The sequence below is a fragment of the Centropristis striata genome, chromosome 4 (genome assembly GCF_030273125.1).
Source record: "Centropristis striata isolate RG_2023a ecotype Rhode Island chromosome 4, C.striata_1.0, whole genome shotgun sequence".
Classification (NCBI taxonomy): Eukaryota; Metazoa; Chordata; class Actinopteri; order Perciformes; family Serranidae; genus Centropristis; species Centropristis striata.
Window position 1 is genome coordinate 29959493 of NC_081520.1, and position 21618 is coordinate 29981110.

Genomic DNA, 21618 nt, shown 5'->3' on the forward strand with positions numbered 1-21618 from the left:
TTGTGAGGGTCTTTTAGTACAACTGAACACTAAACAAGATATTTTGAACAAAATGTCTAAAAAAAACTTTTATGAACTGAAAACACACAGTGAGTTCACGGGTGTTTAGATGTACAGAGTGCTGTGAATATGCATTGTTTTGCTTCTATCCTGACGATAGTGACTTGTCAATCAAAGGTAGCTGCGCCCCAAATCATAGGCTTCTTTCTTTTTTTCATCTATTTTCTTCTAAATGGGACCATTATTTACACAATTATCATAATATATTGGGGAAGACTTGAAACTAGTGAGACCATAATGCTGCCATGACAATGTTTTCGGAGGTAATAAATCAAGAGAGTAGTCGTCTCATTTTGCATTGAGATAGATAGGACTGGAGTTCTTTTGCAACTGCCGTTAGCGACCCCTGCTGAACTTTTAAAAGATTGCAGACTTCAGGCACTCCCAGGTTTGCTCCACTGCTCAGACTGGGAGGTGGCTGCCTGCTTCATCCCCAGGATATGATGGATGTGTGAGGCAGGAGCATTAACATTCTTTTTTTTTTATAGATTTCATGACATATATAATACCCCTTTTCACAGGCAGGAAGATAAGATTTCCTTTTTGTCACCAGTTCAAAGTGTTTTTCTACTTGTTTACTTTGAATATATTAAAATAGATAGATACCACTGGCACCATCGCTGGAGACACTTTCAAAGTAAAGGACGCCTTGCCCTCAGTCACTGTGGGAGGGAGAGGACAGAGAGAGGAGATGGGAGAGCTGGAGGAGACAACTGGATTTTATATTCTGTTTCCTTTTTTGGTTGTTTTTATGCGTTTTCTAGAAAATGGCCCGTTGTAGACTAAAAGTTTGTGAGTGTAGCTTTTGCAGCAGTGGATTTGACTTCCATTACATCCATACGATTGTATTACTAATATCATAATATTCCACCTACTCTTTGTTGGATGTGACGTTTGAGGTTGCTTGTGTTTAATGAGAAAGTGGCGATGCCGTTGCCATCTGTTCTGAGGCTGAGTAGATGATGTTTTGACCACCTGTCACCGTCCAACAAATAGACTCGATGGTAAATGGTAAATGGACCTGCACTTATATAGCGCTTTTCTAGTCGCTTTGCGACCACTCAAAGCGCTTTACACTACAGACTGCGCACTTTCACCCTTTCACACACACATTCATACTGGTGGCAGAGGCTACCCTAAACGGTCCCACCTGCCACCATTGGGAATTCATTCACACACCGATGAACACAGCATCGGGAGCAATTTGGGGTTCAGTATCTTGCTCAAGGATACTTCGGCATGTAGGCTGCGACGGTCAGGGATCGAACCACCAACCCTTCGGTTGGGGGCCAACCGACTAAAAAATATACATATCTCTTGTTGAATGCATGTGGTTTCAGCTGCACTGTATTCAAGAACATATCTTCTTCCACTTACCTTTCCTTCCACGTTGGATCCTTGCTGGTAAACCTTGGGTGTGTCATTAAAGGACAGCTTTCCAACAACGAAAGACAGAGACAATATTTTTTCTAGTGAGCGTGATATAGTACCTGCAAGAGTATAAGTGTTACAACAGTGTGTATGCTATATTTTCTTTCAAAAACAATATATTTTTGAAAATAAGATGGACAAACACTTGCCTGTCCCCTCCTCTTCCACTCTGGCTTTGAGATACAGTTTATTCTGCAGTGGCCTGACGTCAGCTTACACATACAAAAAGAAGACACCCAAGTGACTCTGATATAGAAGAAACATTGACTCTACAAAAATGTAGAAATTAAAGTAATTGTGTGTCTTTTTTTGGTCATTTTGTGTCTTTTTTTTGGTCATTTTGTGTCTTTTTTTTTTTGTAATTTTGTGTCTTTTTTGGTCATTTTGTGTCTTTTTTTGGTCATTTTGATACTGCCTCAAGCGGCCCCGAGGTAATTTGAGTTTGAGATCCCTGTCTTACATCCATGAGCTAAATGTGTTTACCTGTGTCTTACTGTAGTTTGTCAGGACAGGCAGCAGAGGGCGACAGCGCTTAATGTAAATGTCACATGGGTTCTAACCGAGAAGAAGAAGACAGAATGCGATCACATCCGGGTACGGCGGGCTACTTTCATAATATAAATCCAAGGAGGTTTTAACATGCTGAACGCCTGATGACAGCTTTCACCACAGTAAGGTTCACCTTATAGTTTGTTTGCTGGCGATAATGTAGCCACTGTGTTTGTCTGCCACATAGCTAATTTGATATTTTTTTTAGTTTACACATTGTTTACCTCCAAGCTCTGTCTATCTTGCCATAGCGTTATTTATTTTAGCCAGCTAACAGCTTAGGCTTAGGTCACCTGAGGATACAGACAGGCAGTGGTGTATTCAGAAATATTCAGATACTTTACTACTAATGCCACACTGTGAAATCACTCCACTACAAGTAAAAAAGTCCTGCATTCAAAAACTTACATAAAAGTGAGCCAGTGAGAAAAGAGTCAGCATCAAAATGTTCTTAAAGTATCAAAAGTAAAACTACTCGTTATGCAGAATGGACCCACTCGGATTGTTTAATATATTCTAAATATATCATTGACTTATTATTATTCTTGATCCAATTATATAAGCAGCATTTTAATGTTGTTAAGGTAGGGCTAATTTTAACTACTTAATATACTTGCATCTGCTGTAATTTATACAGATGTGTTATCATACTGCACGTGTTTCATGTTAAATCTTGACCTGAAAAGTAACTAAAGCTGGCAGCTAAATGTAGTGGAGTCAAAAGTACAATATTTGCCTCTAAAATGTTGTGGAGTAGAAGTTCAAGTGAAGTACACATAGCTCAAAATTGTACTTCAGTGCAGTAGGAAAGTAGTTGAAAGTGCTGAGTCAGGGTTGAGGAGAACTGATGGTAAAACACAATAGTGGTATGTAGAGACTGAGGTCCCCCAAAACAGTTTAAGAGCAATACACCAGTCAGAAAGAAAAAGCAGAAAGTAACTAATAACTACTATCTAACTAACTAACTGAAAACATGAATGAGTAATTAATGTATGAAAAAGTCATGTTCCCCATTCATTTGAATGGAGAAAAAAAAAGTCAGGAATGTGTGGAATATTTCTGAAATTATGAAAGAAGAGGAAAAAACCTGTGCAAAAAAAACCCTGATTGAGCTTAATATTTCAATGTTTGAATTATTTTATTACGGTGAAAAATGTCAAAGGACATAGTAATCAAAACAATGTGAAATGCAGCAGAAAAAGAATAATAATCATGAAGAACTATTAATTTGTATTGCCATTATTATGGTATATTTGAAAGACTTGAAAATGACATTATAATTGAATTGTCTTTATCTTTCTGTACCTATCTTTCTGTACCTATCTTTCTGTACCTATCTTTCTGTAACTTTGTCAAGTGGTCCAAAAGTGCTGTCAAGACAAACATGACAAATTAAAATTGAATTGAAACAAGTGTAATGTTAACTCCGAATAGAGCCCTGTTTGTAATATTTAACATTGACAGACATGAAACTATCTCTTCACTGAATTTTTAATGCTTTGTATCAAAATGAAAACGTTTTTCCAGGCAATAACAGAAATATTGTGACTAACTGGAACTCAGCAGTTAACCCAAAGAAAGAAGGGATGCTGTCTTTAGTTGGAGCTGAGATGACACCAGTGCAGCTCTATCGACACCTCCTGAGATGTTGCAGGCAGTTACCAAGCCCAGCAATGCAGCAGCATTATCGACATGCCATAAGACAGGTGAATACTATTGACTACCAAAATGACAAGGCCTTTCTGTGCAGAGTTTGTATGTTGTTTTTGTTTATATCCACTCCACACCAAAGGGTACATCTCATGTTGCTTAATTGCATCAACGTTTCCCTTACTTGAGTCTTTTTCCCTCCGGGAACAGACATGCACACATGCATCCCTGTTTTGTTTGTCTTATACAGGAGGATGAGCATACATGTGTGCAGAATGTGATACACGTTCATACTGATGGTCTCATACTATTCCACTTTGGCCTTTCCTCCATTACTTACCAAACTTTCATTGTATTTAGTTTTTTCTCTTGTTGGTATATTCCTGAACTATGTTACAACCAAGAAAAAATGTTTATACCCCATGTATGTGTAAGCATTAAACATGTGAAGTGTTGTTTTTTTCTTTTCTAGCCTGTAAGCACTTTCTGCCAAATTGTTTTTCCATTGTGAGTATTCAAATCAAACGATCCTTTGCTTCTGGTTGTCAGGGTTACAACAGTCACTCAGATGAAGACGACCAAGAGAGGATACAAATGATCATCCAAAGAGCTATTATAGATGCAGAATGGATTCTTGATAAAGTAAGGATGAATGACATTGTTTTAATTTAATGTGCAAATAAATACACACTGTACTTTTTAATTATGCTTTTTTATTTTTTTGTAGTATACCAAGAAGAAGTGAAGCTCAAACTATGAAAATGTACTCTGGTATGGTATCTTGCACTGCTGCAACTGAAACATGAGTCATCATTTCTGAATGCTCTTTGTTGTTTGTTTTCATGATGATGCATCATGTGATGAGAGGAAGACCTCATGAGAATGGACTGTTGGGACAACTCAATTTACTATCTATAAAAAGTGTAAATACAGTTCTTAGATTGAAATGAGTATATGCTGTTTCTTTTTCAATAAATTATCGTCATTATTTTAGCTTGTCTTATTTATAGTCAAAACTTACAATACGTTTGGAAATTTAGACATGGCACACAGTGACTTCAGAGGCTAACCTTCAGATCACTACTTAAAAACAAGAAGATCTATAGAGTGAAGTCTTGTTAAACACCACAGGATAATTGAGGTCCTGGGCTAGAATCCACTAGAGGGGTTAGACCGGTATCCTACACCCTTCAGAAGAGCCGCTTCAGCCCAGAAAACTCCATAATAATACATTGATATCCAATTCAGTTAATTTAAGGATTACACAAAACAATCCCAATTTAAGCTCCACTTACTGTTTTTTTGTTAATAAACAAATTCATAAATTTGATTGTCAATTAAAACAATTTGGATGTTCATGAAAATATAATGCTCTTCTCGATTCTGAAATATTAAAATCCTCACATTTAATTTGCTTACCCAACTCTCTAACATATTGACATAAAAATGATGACACATTTTGTTGTTGTGCAATATAATACAGTATTTATTCAAGTATAACCATTTGTAGTCTAAATTAACACTTTAAGACAATGACACACATAAGAGATAGAAATAAGAGGACAATGTATTCCTCATGTTCTGTGCCCACTGACTGGCTGTACCAGGAGAATGAAAAAAAGTGAAAATAACACAAATGTTAAAATTGGGAAAAACTATCATTTAAAACCTATCACGTATTTACAGATGCATGCACATGCAGTATTTAAATTGATACAAAAAGTAATAAAACTAGATATACAGAGTAATTCTTCAGTATAAATATTATAAATAATGGTCTTTTGTATAAATAGCTCCATTTTCTTTATGTTGGTCTGAGATGTAGAGACATTTGGTGTGCACAGAAACTTAACGTTCCAAATATATTCAAGCTTACAACAGTGTAAATCGTCACTCCTGCTGACCAGGGTGGGAACAACTACAGTGTGCAGCCGGCTGTTGCTTCACACACACAAGCATGTCTGAAATAATGTGGAACGAGGAGGTGGAGATGTTTTAGAATGGTGTTGGGCTTTGGGATTGCTTCAGAAACAGTTGCAGCAGAGTATTTCTCTTAAGAGGGCATCACCCAGAGAAAAGAGGACAGGCACTCTGGAAACGTGGTTGAACAGAAGTTGTACATTTTTCTGCTGTCTCAGTCACATCCTTTACTTCTGCAGAATAAACTGGTCAATGAACTCATTTTGCTCTGACTCCACTTTGGACAAGGCGTCATACTCAATACGATATCTGAAACAAAGAAACATAGAAGAAAACTAATGAGCAAAAATAACAGCCCATCACTTGACACATGAAATGTTATTAGAAATGCCAGTGACGTAGATCCCATGATGCTGCGAAAATGTGCCTGCTGATGTTTTTTTCTAAAGATCATTATTGGCAGTTCAAAAAGTCCACAGACAATATCATTACATTTACTTAATTTTTAACTTGTTGCTTAAACCTACATTAGAGGTCAACTGCTATTCCAATGATAACTGCATTTAACAACAAAACCATGGCAAATGTAGTGACTTATCTCAGTTTTTATAAACTGTTCCAAGTTGATATTATATAACACAGACATAGTTATGTCAGGCAGACTTCAGGACATGACTGTACTGCACTGTGTGACTATGCTCTGTCCACCTATGCACTGGTTACCTCTCAAGTTGCATTTTCTTCTCAGCTATGAGAGCCTGAAGCTGCTGTTGTTGGGCCTCTCTTTGCTTTGCTACAGACTTGAGCAGGTTTCTGGCTCCAATTGCCTAAAAGAGAAGAACAACGGATGATTAATAAATAAAGTGTTACTGACACAACTAAGCTAGGTTCAAGGGGAGTTCAACCACATCCAGGAGTTTTAAAGCTTTGGCACATGAGAACCACAATGTCTGCAATAGCCAGTGAAAAGCTTACCTTCATCTTTTCTGTCTCTGCCTCTTTTGCCAATTCATCCACCAGCTCAATTAGACTTCCCACTATCTTCTGAAACTGGCCAATTTCTGCAAAGGATAACACATATTAATCCATTCAGTGGGACCTGTTGATGTTGGAGGAGGGAAGCGGGCACAACTTAACCAACATGAAAACGTTCAGCACTTACTGTCTACAAATTCTTTACACTCTTCCTTGAGCTCTGAGGTTTTCTGGCTGACATCAGGGTCCAGTACCCGTAGCTTGTTGAGTTCATCAAAATAAAAGCCTGCCTCGGCTAATGGGTCTTTAGCCATGGCCACAGGGCCTGTGACAAAGGAGACATGAAGAATGAGGGATAAGGAACAGGACAACAGAGGACAATCACTTTTAAAATATTGCTTCAATTTGTAGGCTATCCAGTGAGAAGCCCTGTTTCATAAGACACACACTGCTGTATAAAAGTTTGGACTTACATTACATTTCTTTTCTTTCCTTCAATAATGGCTTATTTAGCAGAGATTTTTTAAAAGTATAATTCAGACATCAAGTGTATTATTTACATTTGAAATAGTTGAATTTAATTATTAAAACTTCCATTTTGCCCATGTCCCCACAGTGCTGTATAACAGGGGAAAATGCTATTGTAACCAGTTTTATAAAGGTGGTTAGATTGGTTTAAATTGTGAGTCCAACTGATATGTGATCCAATTCCCATAGGGCTAACCCAAAACCAATCTGCAATTTCTATTATGAAGCTTGAAGAATAGCTTTGGTAAATACATTGCCTGTTTATTCCTAGTTATAGGCATTGTGACACTGAAAAAGAAACCTGTTCCTTTATATATCTGTACATATTTTGATCCTAATTTTCCAATTTTCTTTACCAACTTATGCTCAGAAGTATCTTTCTCTTACAGTCTCTAACTGCCCTTTTAATTGTCAGTCTGGTTGAACCAATGCACAGTGCTCAGTTTTCCATGTACAAAAAAGCCTTCTTAGATAATAACCAATAATATCTATTTATAAAGACTACTTTCAACAACCTAAAAAGATCATTCAGTAATAAATAGTAGTCCTCTTAGCCACCTGACTGGACCCAATCAAGCTTTTGTGGTAGTCTGAAAATGTACTTTACACTCACTCATGCTGTTATTCACAAATCAATGATACTTTTTTTTACACTTACCCCTGCTGCTTTTTGTTACTTACACAAAATGCTGCTCCTCTGTGCAATAGCAATGACAGCATCTATTCATCTGCTCCACATCATGCCAGTCTTTTTGAACATATTTCTCATGTAAGCTTGAATAACCTCTTATGTACTTGAATACATCAATGCATAAAACTGTGTACTTTCACTCATTCTCAATCCACTATGCACCTTACATATTTTAATGTTTAAATTATTGCATTTTTAGTGTGTAAGTAGATTTTTGCCTTTAAGTATATTTTCTTGTATTTCTTGCACTAGTCTTTGTGTCTTAAATGTGTTAAATTGTTATACAGTGACAATAAAGTCTCTCTATTCTAGGATAGTTTACAAACTTTTCAACAACAGCAGTGCACTTTCGAACACATAGCAGGAAATGTCTCAGATAACTTTACTTTGCAGCAACTTGGTTGATAACAGCTTGATTACATTGTGCTGACAAGTGGTTTACTATCCGACTAACGTTCAGACCATGACAATATCTATGTTGCAAACAGTATATCTCTATCTCAAGTCAACTGGCAGCCAGTAACGTTAACATATCGTCACACTGTTAAAATAATAGCCAAAGCCTCAAAATTATTTTTTTGCCTAAATCATCTCATGACGCCGGCCACCTATGGTAAAATCGCCTACATCCTCAGTTGATCAGATCATGTGATTTTACCCCTTTAAGATCATCACTTCTTTGACAAGTTGCCACATAGGCATCAGATAAGAACCCAGCAATGAATAGCTAGAGGTGGATTGTTAAGTTATCAGTTTAGTTTATCAGTGTTTTATTGTTGACACTAATATTGGTAACAGTTTACTCTAATGTGTCTACATAAGAGTGACATGAGCATGTCATAAACATGACATGGGATGTGTCATGAATATTAATCATGACACTTTGAAGTAACAATAATGCTCATGATACTTGTCATGTTATGTTTCTGACAGGCTTGTGTGACTCTTGTGTAGACACCTTCAAAATAAAGTGTTACCATATCTTGCTTAAGTCACAAAGGCATGTTCAAAAAATTGCCTAAGTCATTTATTTTTCTTAAGTTACATAATTTACACACATTGTTATTACTATGCCAATAGCCATCCTTTGTTACATTCTTTTTGGGTGAAATGATCAATAGATGTCATATGTTACACTTTTGGTGAAGTTTTTGTGTTTCCTGCAAAACTTGAAAAAAAAATTAGTTAGGCGATTATTTTAATATGATCTGGTGGAGGATGCAAAACAAACATTGTCGTTGAACTACGACCTTCGTGAGAGACCAGCATATGGTAAGACGAGACAGCGCTCCTTGCCATTAATAAGTAACTTTGTTCCCTAAAGTTTTACGTAAAATATTAGAGTTCACTAGAAATACATTTTCAACGTTAGATTTATTTACATATAATGAAGGTTTGACGTTAACCGGTTCGCTAGCTTGTATGTGTGTAAATGTAATTTAACCGAGCATTAACTTCCCAACATTAATATTAGTCTCCAAAGGTTGAAAGAGTATCAACAAGCTCACATACTTTGGAGCGTGTTTTTTTCTGAAAAAAAAATCCTGCCTAAGGTCTAACCTGACCTAAGCTAAAATGACTTAATTTAACTAAGCTAGCGTTAGTTAGCTAACGTCACATTTCGCTAGCCAAAGCCATTTGGACATCGACTTTTAGACGCACACACTCCCCTGGTTAAAGCTAATTAAGTTCCTCGAATAGCTAACTTATATTAAATCGTATTGAGCTAGGTTCGGGATAGTAAAACATTATATTTTACCTGTTTGAGCCGCTATCACCGTAAATGCAGAATGGCTCTGTTTTGTGCGACGATGTGGCATAGCATGTAAAGCTCCACCTCCTCCGTTCCCACAGAAACCAAATGCTGCCGCCTGCCTGAGTGTGTGTGGTCGTTATGTTTCGCTTTACTACATTAAATTGTTCTTTTTTGTGCTGACTCCATGGACGTGTTTTTTTTTGGGGGGGGGGGGGGGGCACAGGGGACATGTCAGTTGCACTTTTTCAAATGGCCATTTTTGTCCCCTGCAGTTTTTACCGTCCAAAAGAGAAGTGTCAGGCACTAGGACCAAGCGGAAAACAGCTGCTCAAGCTGAAGCCTGTTTCCCTTAGTTTAGGCCCGCCCACAAGCTCCTCGATTGGCTCTGCCGTTCCTTGTGTGATTGGCCGTCCCCGCCGTCACTCCATCAGATTGTAAACACTTGCACACCAGTCTGCTCGTTGCCTATCCTTTGTTTAGCAAAATTTTTATCCACAAGAATAGAGTTATGAAATCATCCCCACATTAATTGTCATCTTGAATGAATTCAAATTGTACTTAAAATCTCTAAAAAACATTCTAACAATAACAAAGGCACAACAATGATATGATATCTTGAAAAATGTTCCCACTGAAATTAACAGTTAAAACTAATTCGAATCCCCCTTATTGAAAACAACTTTTAGACTATTTTATATGTATTTTATTTTTGTATTTATTTTCATTTTATTTCAACTGCTCTGAATTTACAATATTGATGTTATTATTATAAGTTTTACTGTTGATTGATGTTCACCTAGCATTCTTTCTACACTTATGCAAGGTATGTACTGTAAAAAAACGTGCCAGAAATGTTTATTTTTGTCATTTTCAATAAAGCATTGAAAAAAAATAGTTGCCTTGGAGACAGGAGTTCCTGTTTATCTGCCGTTGTAAATTATTGTTAACATGTTGGGCGTTTGTTCTGCCTGGGTCACGTCAGCCTCGGATTACAAATGTGATTTTATACATCCATACTCATGATAATTGTGAAACTAATTTTTTCCTCTATAACCGTGTCATCAAAATTGATGATTGTTTTTAGTTCAAACCAAAAAAGGGAACAGTAAACTTAAAAGTAACAATGGAAAACTAGAAGAACTACTAGAAAACACAGTGAACTGAAAGAGTTTGAGTGTTATTAAAGATACTTGTGTGTCCATTTATGTAAGCAGCATTTAACTGCTGTCGAGATAGGGCTCATTTAACTACTTAATGAACTATTGTGTCCTTTAATTCATGGAATAATCTTTTTAAATTGATCATGCGTTTTTCATGTTAAATCTTCACCCGAGAAGTAACTAATAACTAAAGCTGGCAACTGAATGTAGTGGAATAAAACATACAATATTTGCCTCTAAAATGTAGTGGGGTAGAAGTATAAAGTTACACAAATGGAAATAATCAAGTAAAGTACAAGTCCCTGATTTTTTTTTTTTTACTTAAGTACAGTATTTGAGCAAATGTACTTAGTTCCGTTCCACCACTGAGTCCACAGTTTGAGTTTAATTAACTCACAGGATAAAATGTTTTTGCCTCATTCACATCGTTTTTCCTTTTATTATTATTTTATGTTCATGCTTATCTTATTTTCCTAAATAATATATGCATACTTTTATGTCAACATGTTAGTGTTGCCTTATTGACATAGATATAATTTGTTTATCCACAATGGGGAAATTTTGTGTTACAGCAACATGACACAAGACACAGTAATGTAAAAAAAAAAAAAATAGATAAATAGAATTAAAATATAAAATGAAATAGAATAAAATACAACAAATAAGACAATGCTATAGGTGTATACAATATACATAATAAGGATGATAGTAAAATAATAGAAAATCAGTACCAGACATTATTATTATATGTTGTGTGGTGGTCTGTCCATAATTGGGAGCAGTTTTAAACAGTTATGACTAGGGGAAGGTTGTGATTTATGATTTATGTTGTTTTTATGTTTTTTTAAATCGACTGTCCTTGTTAATAGGTTGATAAAGCAAGTCCCAATTCTCAATTCTCAATTCTTTCTGTTTGTGCATGAATATGAATGTATTTTTGCATCGCTAGACTTAGTAAACCCAGCCCCCAATAAATGCAGGGGATGGATTATTGCCATAATGACAGCTGACCGGTAAAGACCATGTACAGTTTATGGTCTTACACCACTGTATAGGTCAGTGTTTGGCATACAGTCTATGGTGTTTGGTCAGAATGGAAACTCGGCTCGCAATGCACGTTAGTGACTGTAGGTGGCAGTGTTCAGCTTCGCAACCCGCAACGCACAGCCTGCTGTAAACTCGTTTAAAGAATAGAAGAAGAGGAGGAGAGCGTTTAACTTAACATACTTTTTCACAACTGAAATTTTACTTTTACAGTTGTAGATTCCCATCTCACGGAGAGGAAAATAAACCAGGTGGCGTGCCGTTATTTGACAACACGTAAAGACAACAATAAGGGATCGGTAAGTAAATCTCAAAGTTGGTAAAGTGATGCCTCGTCAAGCTACATGTTCGCTGCTGGACGTAGCTAGCTGGGGACGATCACGTCACGCACTCCGTTGAAAAATCTGGACATTTTGCGTTAATGTTACTTGTTTAGTAGAGCATACACATCTCTAGACGTTATTTTACTAATCAACTAATTCGGTGTGTGTTCACTTCAAAAACTAAGCAAGATTTCAATACATTTTCAACTTTTAGGGTTGGCTAGTTGGCCACCCTATTCAACATTAGCGCTAGCTAACATTAGCACAACACACCCACGGAGGAAGTAGCTGTAACAGGGAATGACGCAAAGCCAATGTAGAATTAACGCTACAAAATGTAGCTTCAATAGAAACATTGAGTGGTTTAACTAGTATGTTAAAGACGATTTGACCTGAAGAACGTAACTATTGTTCGGTTACGTTACTGAAGTAGCGTTGACTATTGTCAGCGTTAAAGTGTTCACTAAAAGTTGAGTGTTACTTTGCCAAGTAACTGCAAGTTCATTTGATAATAGATTTTTTTAAAAATAGGTTAAAGTTGGCTATTATTATGTCACCTATCCATGACTGTTCGTATAATAAGAGTTTATCACAAGCCAGCCAGATAACTGTAAAGAGTTTGCAGGCGAATATTTATATTTAATACCAATGTGTTAATTTGCTAGCACTGCTATATCTCAGATAATAAAACCATTTAAGCTTTTGATATGTTTCATAGCGCTGTCACACTCAACCGTGTTCTGTTAAACTGAGCTAGCTCCACGTTAAAGGGGAGCACTACCAAAGTCTGAAAGAGAATCGGTATCAGCTGCTTATTATAGTTAATTTAAAGATAGGTGAGCTGCCTTTAGTTGTAGATGTTATAATTTGTCCTTTTACTCATTAACATATGTCCCTCCCTACCACTCTAGTTTCCCGTTGAGTCACATTCCATTTTATGGGAAGGGGAACTGAGGAAAAGATAATAGTGGGATAGATGGCTCCCACTCTGTATTGGGATACAGGCTTTCAGCCTACAGAATAAAACAGAACAGCTCCTTTTTTATTCTCTTTCAAGGTTTTCGAAGTTGCTCCATCGAAATGTATCAGTCCAGTTCAGGGTTTTGTGTTTTGCCAGGAATGATCTGGAGCATCGAGAGGTTGTGGCGGCCTCATCAGTAGCTGTCACCACGGCGGGGGACCTTCGGACCTCCGTCTGCAGGGTGGTCATCTACCTCCAAAAGGACATGTCCGGGGACAGCTGCCTGCCCCAGCATCAAACCCAGACCCACTCCACCTCCTCAGCCGCTCCTCTGGCCTGTCCCAAGACCAAGACCTGCAGTTATCGAGGGGCAGTGGGCCTGGGCAACAAGTATGTCCGGATCAATGTTGGCGGGACCCTGTTTTACACCACACTGCAAGTGCTGACTAGACAGAATTCCATGCTGAAAGCCATGTTCAGTGGACAGAAGGAAGTGTTCACTGATAAAGAAGGTAAGCCTTTTCTGAATTTCTGAAAAATTCTCTGAAAATTGCAGACATGGCCACTAAAATCTTTGTTATTCACAACACATCTGTGGAACTAGTATTATGGTTTAAATGTTCATGACATTGCTGGTTAAAATTCAACACACCCGCTAATGTAAAGCACATTTTTGCCTTGTGTTACTTGCGCAACTTTAACCCAGCGATCACATGAGATCACCACTACAAAAGATTGCCATAATTTCTTTCTATCATCAATCATGGCCTAAAAAGACACTCCTTCGTACCTGTTGTGAAAGTCCCAGATACAGCGGAAAACACATTTTGTGTCTCTTTATGACATCATCCGGAGGTACACACCCCTCACCACGCCTTCCCAGGGAACTGTGTCTGGATGACTTCGGCTTTATCACTACTACAGTGGTATAAACCCCCAAAAAACAGATTTGCTTTGATTTAATTGCAATAAACAGATCTAAAGTATGCTGAAATAACTGTATCATGATGCCGATGTGTAAAAAGATTTCAACTTGTGCAAATACACAGGATTCACATGACGCAAATGTTGCGTCTACTCACTTCTTTGAATTGTCTTTGTATGTTGTACTGTGAAAAAACATTTGCTCCACGTTTGGTGTGAACAAACCGTAACACTGACTGTTTAGAGTATCATGACTGATTATGTGTATTCTTTTACTAAACACACAACTTTACTGACATGTCTTATCCACTGCCATTGTAAACCAATTTTTTTTTTTACTGAAATAACAGCAGAAAAAGTCTCACATAATTATGGTGTCATTGACCTTCAAAGATGCCAGGTTTGCTTGTTATTGTTGACCACACTTGGTTTTCTTTAAGTGAGAATCTGCAAACTTATTGTGCACCAGTTGCTTGGACACTCATATTCTCAACATGGTCTTTTGGTTCTGTTCAGGTTGGATCCTGATTGACCGTAATGGGAAACACTTTGGCAGCATCCTGTGCTACCTACGTGATGGCACAGTGACCTTACCCAAAGGTCGTCAGGCTGTCCAGGAGTTGCTAGCTGAGGCAAAGTATTACCTCGTCCAGGGCCTAGTGGAGCTTTGTCAAAACACCCTGCAGGTCAGTCACACCCAAAGACATTGATTTTAGAAAATGTAATGATATATTATTTGAAACATCTAAGTATAATAGAAAATGTAGCAAGGCTAGTCAGTGACCATCTTCTAAGGTAGAACTTTTAAGTAAAATGCTCCGTGTTAACAATATCCTTTTGACAACCATTTTTTTTGTATAGTTATCTTCTTTAACATCTACATAAAATGGTGTGTTATTGCTAAAGTGGTGTGGACACGCAAAGACAGGAATTTGCAGACACATTCACTTGTGCACAAGCACAAAGATCTTTTAAAAGATATATTTATGTTGAAGATAAATGGACCTATGCAAGTAGTTTTGTAGGTTTGTTTAGAAGGAATAATCTCCTAATGTTTTTACCAGTTTTGACAGCTCTAGTATGTAAATTAATACAGTGAATGTACTTGTAATGTCCTAACTCAAGACTGTGTTCCGTTACTCTTTAGCCCGAGCTGTACCATGGGGTGTTACAATGCACACTACTCTCCCTTGTTTCTCTGTGTATTTGGGTGGATTTTATGCTTACTTTGTTAGAAACATTTGCCCATGTTCTCAACAAAAATAATCATAAAAATCTGTTTATGGTCTCATTTGAATGTAAATTTTAACATACTGAGTATCAAACACTGAGTCACCTTCCCTAAAATCCCTCTAACTCCCAGTGTATGTTGGTTTGTGATTGACAGGGCAATAAAGAGCAGCCCTTGTGCGTTATACCTGTTGTCACCTCCAGTAAGGAAGAGGAGAGGCTCATCCAGTCCTCGACCAAGGTAAATACAGACTGCAGGAAATTTCATAATTTTTGTGAAGCTGTAAATAATTTAGATATTTTAACAGTATCTCCCCAAGTTAGATCCAGCTTTATTGCTGTTGCTTACAACCACAAGAATATGCATTGAAATGCTTTTGTCTTTTGATGGAATTTGTTGCTAATAATTAAAACATAAAATTATCTTTTCAATATCTTTAAATCTCAGATACAGAAAACAGTTTATTTTCCATGTGAATGCACTTAAACATGTTCTGCTCTGTTGTCATAGTACTTCTGCAAAATGCATAATGCCTATTTGAAGTGAATTCATTCATATTAATATTTTTTCCCTCTGTTAGCCTGTGGTGAAGTTGGTGTACAACAGAAGCAATAACAAGTACTCCTACACCAGGTAAGAACGCCTTCGTACAGAGGTCCCACTGCTTTCATCATTATAAGGATAACTGATCTATTACGAAGGGAAGCACTGATTTTTCCTGCAAATAGAGTCTAATTAAGCCACAAGACAGAGCATGGAGTAAATGATTAAGTACTTTCTCTTCACATTATTTGCTTTTGTCTCAACAGTAACTCTGATGACAACCTTTTGAAAAACATTGAGCTGTTCGACCGGCTGTCACTCAGCTTCAATGGTCGCGTCCTCTTTATGAAAGATGTGATCGGTGATGAGATCTGCTGCTGGTCCTTTTACGGTCAGGGTCGCAAACTGGCTGAGGTCTGTTGCACCTCCATCGTCTACGCTACAGAGAAGAAGCAGACCAAGGTTAGTGTGAGTCAGACCACATTTAGACTGACTTGTGCCCTGCATGAGAAAGTCTGGTAGCTCAGTAGAATATTTCTGCATTCTGGGGTCCCTAGACAGTCATGGAATTGCATAAATTGAGTAGTCTTTGAGTAATAGAAAGTCTTCATTGTAGTGGCACCCTTTTTTTAACTTGCTGTGACCTCTAGCATAATCACAGCATCATGATACTTTACAACCATGAGCTAGGTAACTATAGGGTATTTAGACAATGTGTGGCTTTCCTAGGTATATTGAAAATGACAGGGTTTCTCAGCAGTTTTCAAAATAGAAGTTCACACCATCCTATCATCAGTTCTTGGAGAAATCTACAAAATGTCAGAAGTTTTTGATAAAAACACAGCATGGACTTTTCTTCCATGGTCTTTGTGTCTTCTTGTGATATTTTGGACAAATGTTTGACAATACTGTAGCATTGTAACAAATCAGAGTCAGAAGTAATTTATTGATGATGATGAAGAAGAAGAAGAAGACAATCATAATGCAGCACTGTGTATCACTACATACTCAAAATAATATAATAATAAGTAAGTCGCTTTGAACTTCAGCAGGTCGGCTTCACCATGTCTACATGCATAAATGCATTGAGTTGCTGCCATGTGATTGGCTGATTAGATTGATAAGATATTTGCATTTACAAGCAGTTGGACAGGTGTTCATAATAAAGCGACTGGTGAGTATAGATTAAAGCTGGAGATGGGGTACCTGTGATTAGCTAAAGTCTCCAGTTACAGGCTATATTTTCTAAAGACTGGAAACTGAGCCAAGATGGGGTGTAGAAGTCTACTTTTCTCTCAGACCACTTCCACTACAATATGCTGGAGGGTTATTATGGATTTATAGACCAACGACACAAAAAACCTGCACTTTGAATACATTTATTCACTATTCAGCAGTAATTAGTAGATGTCTCTGCCTACCTCAGGTCGAGTTTCCTGAAGCACGGATCTATGAGGAGACACTGAACACCCTGCTTTACGAGACGATGCCTCTGCCTGACAACTCCTTGCTGGAGGCCACGCGTCGGAGCTACACCAACTGCGGATCTCACAGTGAGGAAGAGGAGGGGCCCGGAGGAGCAGAGCTTCGTGAGCGTGTCCGTCGAATCCATGTCAAGCGGTACAGCACGTACGACGACCGGCAACTGGGACACTGAGACTGAAAACACAAACCGCTGGACAGATTTTCACATTGATGATGAACATTAAAACAGGAAATCTGTTGATTTTCATACATTTCTCTTATGAATAGTTTTATTACCTTCTTCACCACTATCTAAAAGAAGTCCAAACTGTGGCCTTGATGTTATTGCATCTGACCTTTTACTCTAGATAGTTGTGGTGTTGTCTGCTCTGTCCATCATAATTTATGAATTATTATCAGAGGATTCAGAGCAACTTCTTCAAATAACTGAAGAACTGTAGCTTTTTTTATTAAATGCAGATTAGTAGTGGAGGAAAAATCACTTTTATGGACTATTTCGTAGAAGAAATAATGTCAACAATCATAGCGCTTACACTCTGAATCAGCAGGAGAGCATGTTTCATATTCAGATTGTATTTTTCATGTACACATTTACAACAGCCTATCGTTGGCCAAAGATGAACTTGTTTTAGTTTTTCCAGAATTAGTGCCTCTAACATGTTTTAATGCAGTTTACCATGATGCCTTTTTTCCAGCTGTGAAGATAAAAAAATCTTGTTATTCAACTACATTTTGTCTTTGTTATGTTTGTAGCAGGCAATAATAATCTACTGTTTGAACTGACATAACTGATAGTCTGGCTATTGTTGACTCGCTTTAAAGATTCTGCAGCACAGTGCAGACCTTTCAGTAAAGAGAGCAAAAGCACAGTGTAACATCGCAGCAGATGTTATTGTATGTTTCAAAATAACTAACACTGTGTCAGCCACTCCTACGCATATTTGAATAGAAGATTTGGGCCATTTTGCCCAGCCCTATTCATGATGCAATATAGATACGATACAATATAATTACAGTTTTAAACTTTTAGCTGAGTATTGGAATAACATACAGTATAATGTCTGTGTTTGTCCAAAGATACTGAATAAATAAATCAGTCATGTAGCTGTTTGTAGTAGAGGCTGTTTATAAAATGGCATGATGAAAGAACATAAGCCGCCCAATGCGGAATGCGCTTTGTGGAGGAGCAGCATTGTTTGGTAGCTCTCTGATTTTGCACAAATTTGCTTTTTTTAAAGTTTTAATTTATTTTTATAACATTTTGATGGATACTTCTGTGATGAGAAGAGTTGATTCAAGAGAGGAGCTTTTTTCATTAAAACAGAGCAAGTCTGGAGGATGTCACCATCACCCTATTCCAGCTGAGTTGAAGGCTCCAAAGTGGATCTACCTGGCTTCACTCTCATAAGATTAGACAGAGATGCTAAAGCTAGTGGCAAGAAAAAAGGTGGGGGCTTGGCTTTATTTGTGAGCCAGAGATTGTGTAGTCCTGCTCATGTTCGTCAAGGAGAAGATGTGCTGTCCAGACATTGAATTATTGGCAGTTAGTATGAGACCATATTATGTACCAAGGGAGTTCAGTCATATCATAACAATACTTGTGTACATTCCACCCAAGGCAACTGCTGAAGTTCCATGTGAATTCTACATGACCTCGTTGCTAGGATACAGACTAAACACCCAGAAGCATTCTTGATAATGTCAGGAGACTTCAATCATGTTTCCCCCTCCTCCCACCTGACTGGATTTACACAGTTCATGAAATTTCCCGGGGTGGTGTAGTGGTTAGCGCTCTTGCCTCACAGCAAGGGTCGCCGGTTCGATTCCTTCTGTGTGGAGTTTGCATGTTCTCACCGGGTACTCCGGCTTCATCCCACAGTCCAAAAACATGCACTTAGGTTTAATTTGTGACTCTAAATTGTCCGTAGGTGTGAATGAGAGTGTGATTGTCTGTAACTATATTTCACCCCTGCGATAGTCTGGTCCAGGGTGTACCCCGCCTCTCGCCCAATGTCACCCGAGTGCGGATTAGCGGTTAAGGATAATGAATGAATGAATTGCACCACCAGAGAAAATAAAACCCTTGATCTGCTGTATGCTTATGTCAAACAAGCTTACAGAGCTACTGATTTGCCCCCAGTTGGACGAGCTGATCACAACTTCTTCTGAATTTAACTAAACTTACAGTCAGGAAATGGACACCTGAGGCTCTAAAGGACTGCTTTGAATGTACAGACTGGAATGTGTTGTTGGAAACAGAGGAGAACAGTTATGGACATTTACAGACAGGTTGACTGCTTTACTGATTACATCAACTTCTTTAGAGACACAGTCATACCCACTAGGACTGTACGCTGTTTCCACAATGACAATGATTTAAAGGCAATCCTCAATGAGAAGAAGGCAGCTTTTAGAGATGGTGACAAAGCATAGCTCAAACAAGTACAATATAAGTTGAAGAAGAGATTAAAGATGGCAAAGAAGAAACTGGAGAAAAATCTCTGGAGCCAGTGGTTGGTGATGTAGAAAGAGCTGATGAACTCAACCAGTTCTTCAATAGATCCAATACAGCGGCCTCACCCAATGCCAATGCTGCTTCTTCTCCTCCTCCTCCTCCTCCTCCTCCTCCTGCTCTTCCTCTTCAACATGTTTACATCTCCAGCCAGTGAATACCTGTGGGGCGGACATTGAGGTGGTGCCAAGTTATAAGTATCTTGGTGTACCTGGATAATAAGTTGGACTGGTCTCTAAACACAGACGCTCTCTACAAAAAGAAGAGCATCTGTGTTCTTCCTTTTTCTTAAGGATGCTCAGATCTCTGGACATATGTAGTAAGATGCTGCAGATGTTTTATCAGTCTGTGGTGGTAGTGTGTTGTTTTATGCTGCAGTCTGCTGGGGAGGCAGCATCAGACACAGAGACGCAAGGTGGTTGGACAGACTGGTCTAAAGAGCTGGTTCTGTGGTTGGAGCCAGGTTGGACACACTGGAGGAGGTGGTGGAGAGATGACCTGTCAAGATGTTCGAGGCCATCCTGAAATACCCAGATCGTCCGCTACACAAAACCTTTATGGACCAAAAAAACCCAGCAGTGGACGGCTCCTCTCTCTCTGTTGCAGGACGGAGAGATACAAAAGATCCTTCGCTCCTACAGCCATCAGGCTGTCTCATTCTAACAGAGTTTCTACCAGACTAACTGAATTTACCCTCAGGGATAAATAAAGTCATTTTGATTTGATTGATTTGATTTGAAAAGGTGCTATTATCACAACAAATAGAGGGTATACACTTTATACAGCGCAGTCCGTCCAAGATTAACAACTAGCTGTGACCCACCTACAGATTCAGTTACTGTTTCATCAGTCACACATTCACTGAGGCCCTTAATCAGTGAATGAAAGTCAAAGTACAGGAATGCACACTGTTGATCAGGTTAAAGATGTGTGCATGCTGTCAACACCAAAACAAAACATAAGAACCAGGTTAATCAGAACATTTATTATGTTCAATATCCATAGAAATGTCTCAGATTGGCTTTTATATGGATTTATTTTTTATGTCTTTATTATGTATTCAAACAGAAGAAAAACTGTTAGAAATAATCTGTTATTCTGTCTCTGTTGTCTGTCTCTGTGTATGGGGGTCACAATCTGTGTGATGAAGGTCACTATCAAAGGTCACTATCAAATACATGCATAATTCACTAACTTTGTGTGTGCCCTCTCTCTATGCAAGTATGGATTAATCATGCAATATGCTTTTGATACAATGATTATGATTGTGTGTTAATATTGGTTTAGAAACTCGAAATACATTTATCCCAACTGCTTAAACTTAGTAAGATTCTATCATCACAAAAATATATATTGTATACTTTGTATTTTATGTGCACATTGCAACATCTGTGTCTCCAATTATATCTCTGTAAGTAGCAGGAGGTTGGGTTGAATGTTTTGATAACAGGTCAGGACATGGACATGGCGTACTGGGCAGAGAAGATTACTGCCTGGTAACATGACGTGTCCCCTATATTGATTAAAACTGACGAATCAACGGATCAAGAGGGTGGCACTTCCTGGAAGAAATCTACCTTCATTTTTTAGCAAAATCTGTCAGGTTATAAAAAAGGGTTTGAGGGACAGAAGGAGGATCCAACCTCCATGAACTGACCAGCCTATGTCATGTCAGGGACGTGCAGATTGAACCCAGTGACTCTGTAACTGCACATTTCTTGACGTATTGTAATAAAATGTAAAAACTAAGAACTTGGACGTCTTCTGCTCATCATTCCCCATCAAACGATCTGCGCAGAGAATTGGTTAGAGGATTTACTGTTGGTGTCAGATAATTTAATTTTAAAGGTTTCCTCAATGCATTTCTCTAACAAA

At 38.0% G+C, this 21618-nt stretch overlaps 3 protein-coding genes across 6 annotated transcripts in view; 2 read left to right on the plus strand and 1 right to left on the minus strand.

Moving 5' to 3' along the window:
- The first annotated feature begins 2067 nt into the window (after nucleotides 1-2067).
- lyrm9 (LYR motif containing 9) overlaps nucleotides 2068-21618 on the plus strand; it is a 53779-nt gene continuing 34228 nt past the window's right edge. Inside the window, exons 1-4 of one of the 4 annotated variants that reach the window (XM_059330607.1) lie at nucleotides 2068-2162; nucleotides 3604-3746; nucleotides 4240-4332; nucleotides 4418-4678. In XM_059330607.1, the coding sequence (XP_059186590.1) occupies nucleotides 3627-3746; nucleotides 4240-4332; nucleotides 4418-4435 (231 nt within the window). In that variant the 5' untranslated portion in view covers nucleotides 2068-2162; nucleotides 3604-3626 and the 3' untranslated portion in view covers nucleotides 4436-4678. Of the gene's footprint in view, nucleotides 2163-3567; nucleotides 3747-4239; nucleotides 4333-4417; nucleotides 4679-21618 lie in introns of those variants that run through there. The other 3 variants (XM_059330608.1, XR_009394129.1, XM_059330605.1) reach the window with 3 other exon arrangements.
- On the minus strand, nucleotides 5148-9709 carry ift20 (intraflagellar transport 20 homolog (Chlamydomonas)). Its single transcript, XM_059330604.1, has 5 exons — nucleotides 9564-9709; nucleotides 6773-6910; nucleotides 6586-6671; nucleotides 6334-6437; nucleotides 5148-5919 (listed from the first exon to the last, which is right to left on the minus strand). The coding sequence occupies exons 1-5, from the start codon at nucleotides 9622-9624 to the stop codon at nucleotides 5838-5840; spliced, it is 471 nt and encodes a 156-aa protein (XP_059186587.1). The 5' UTR covers nucleotides 9625-9709; the 3' UTR covers nucleotides 5148-5837.
- tnfaip1 (tumor necrosis factor, alpha-induced protein 1 (endothelial)) lies at nucleotides 11848-17959 on the plus strand. Its single transcript, XM_059330600.1, has 7 exons — nucleotides 11848-12063; nucleotides 13205-13560; nucleotides 14489-14658; nucleotides 15360-15443; nucleotides 15784-15836; nucleotides 16013-16208; nucleotides 17173-17959. The coding sequence occupies exons 2-7, from the start codon at nucleotides 13314-13316 to the stop codon at nucleotides 17401-17403; spliced, it is 981 nt and encodes a 326-aa protein (XP_059186583.1). The 5' UTR covers nucleotides 11848-12063; nucleotides 13205-13313; the 3' UTR covers nucleotides 17404-17959.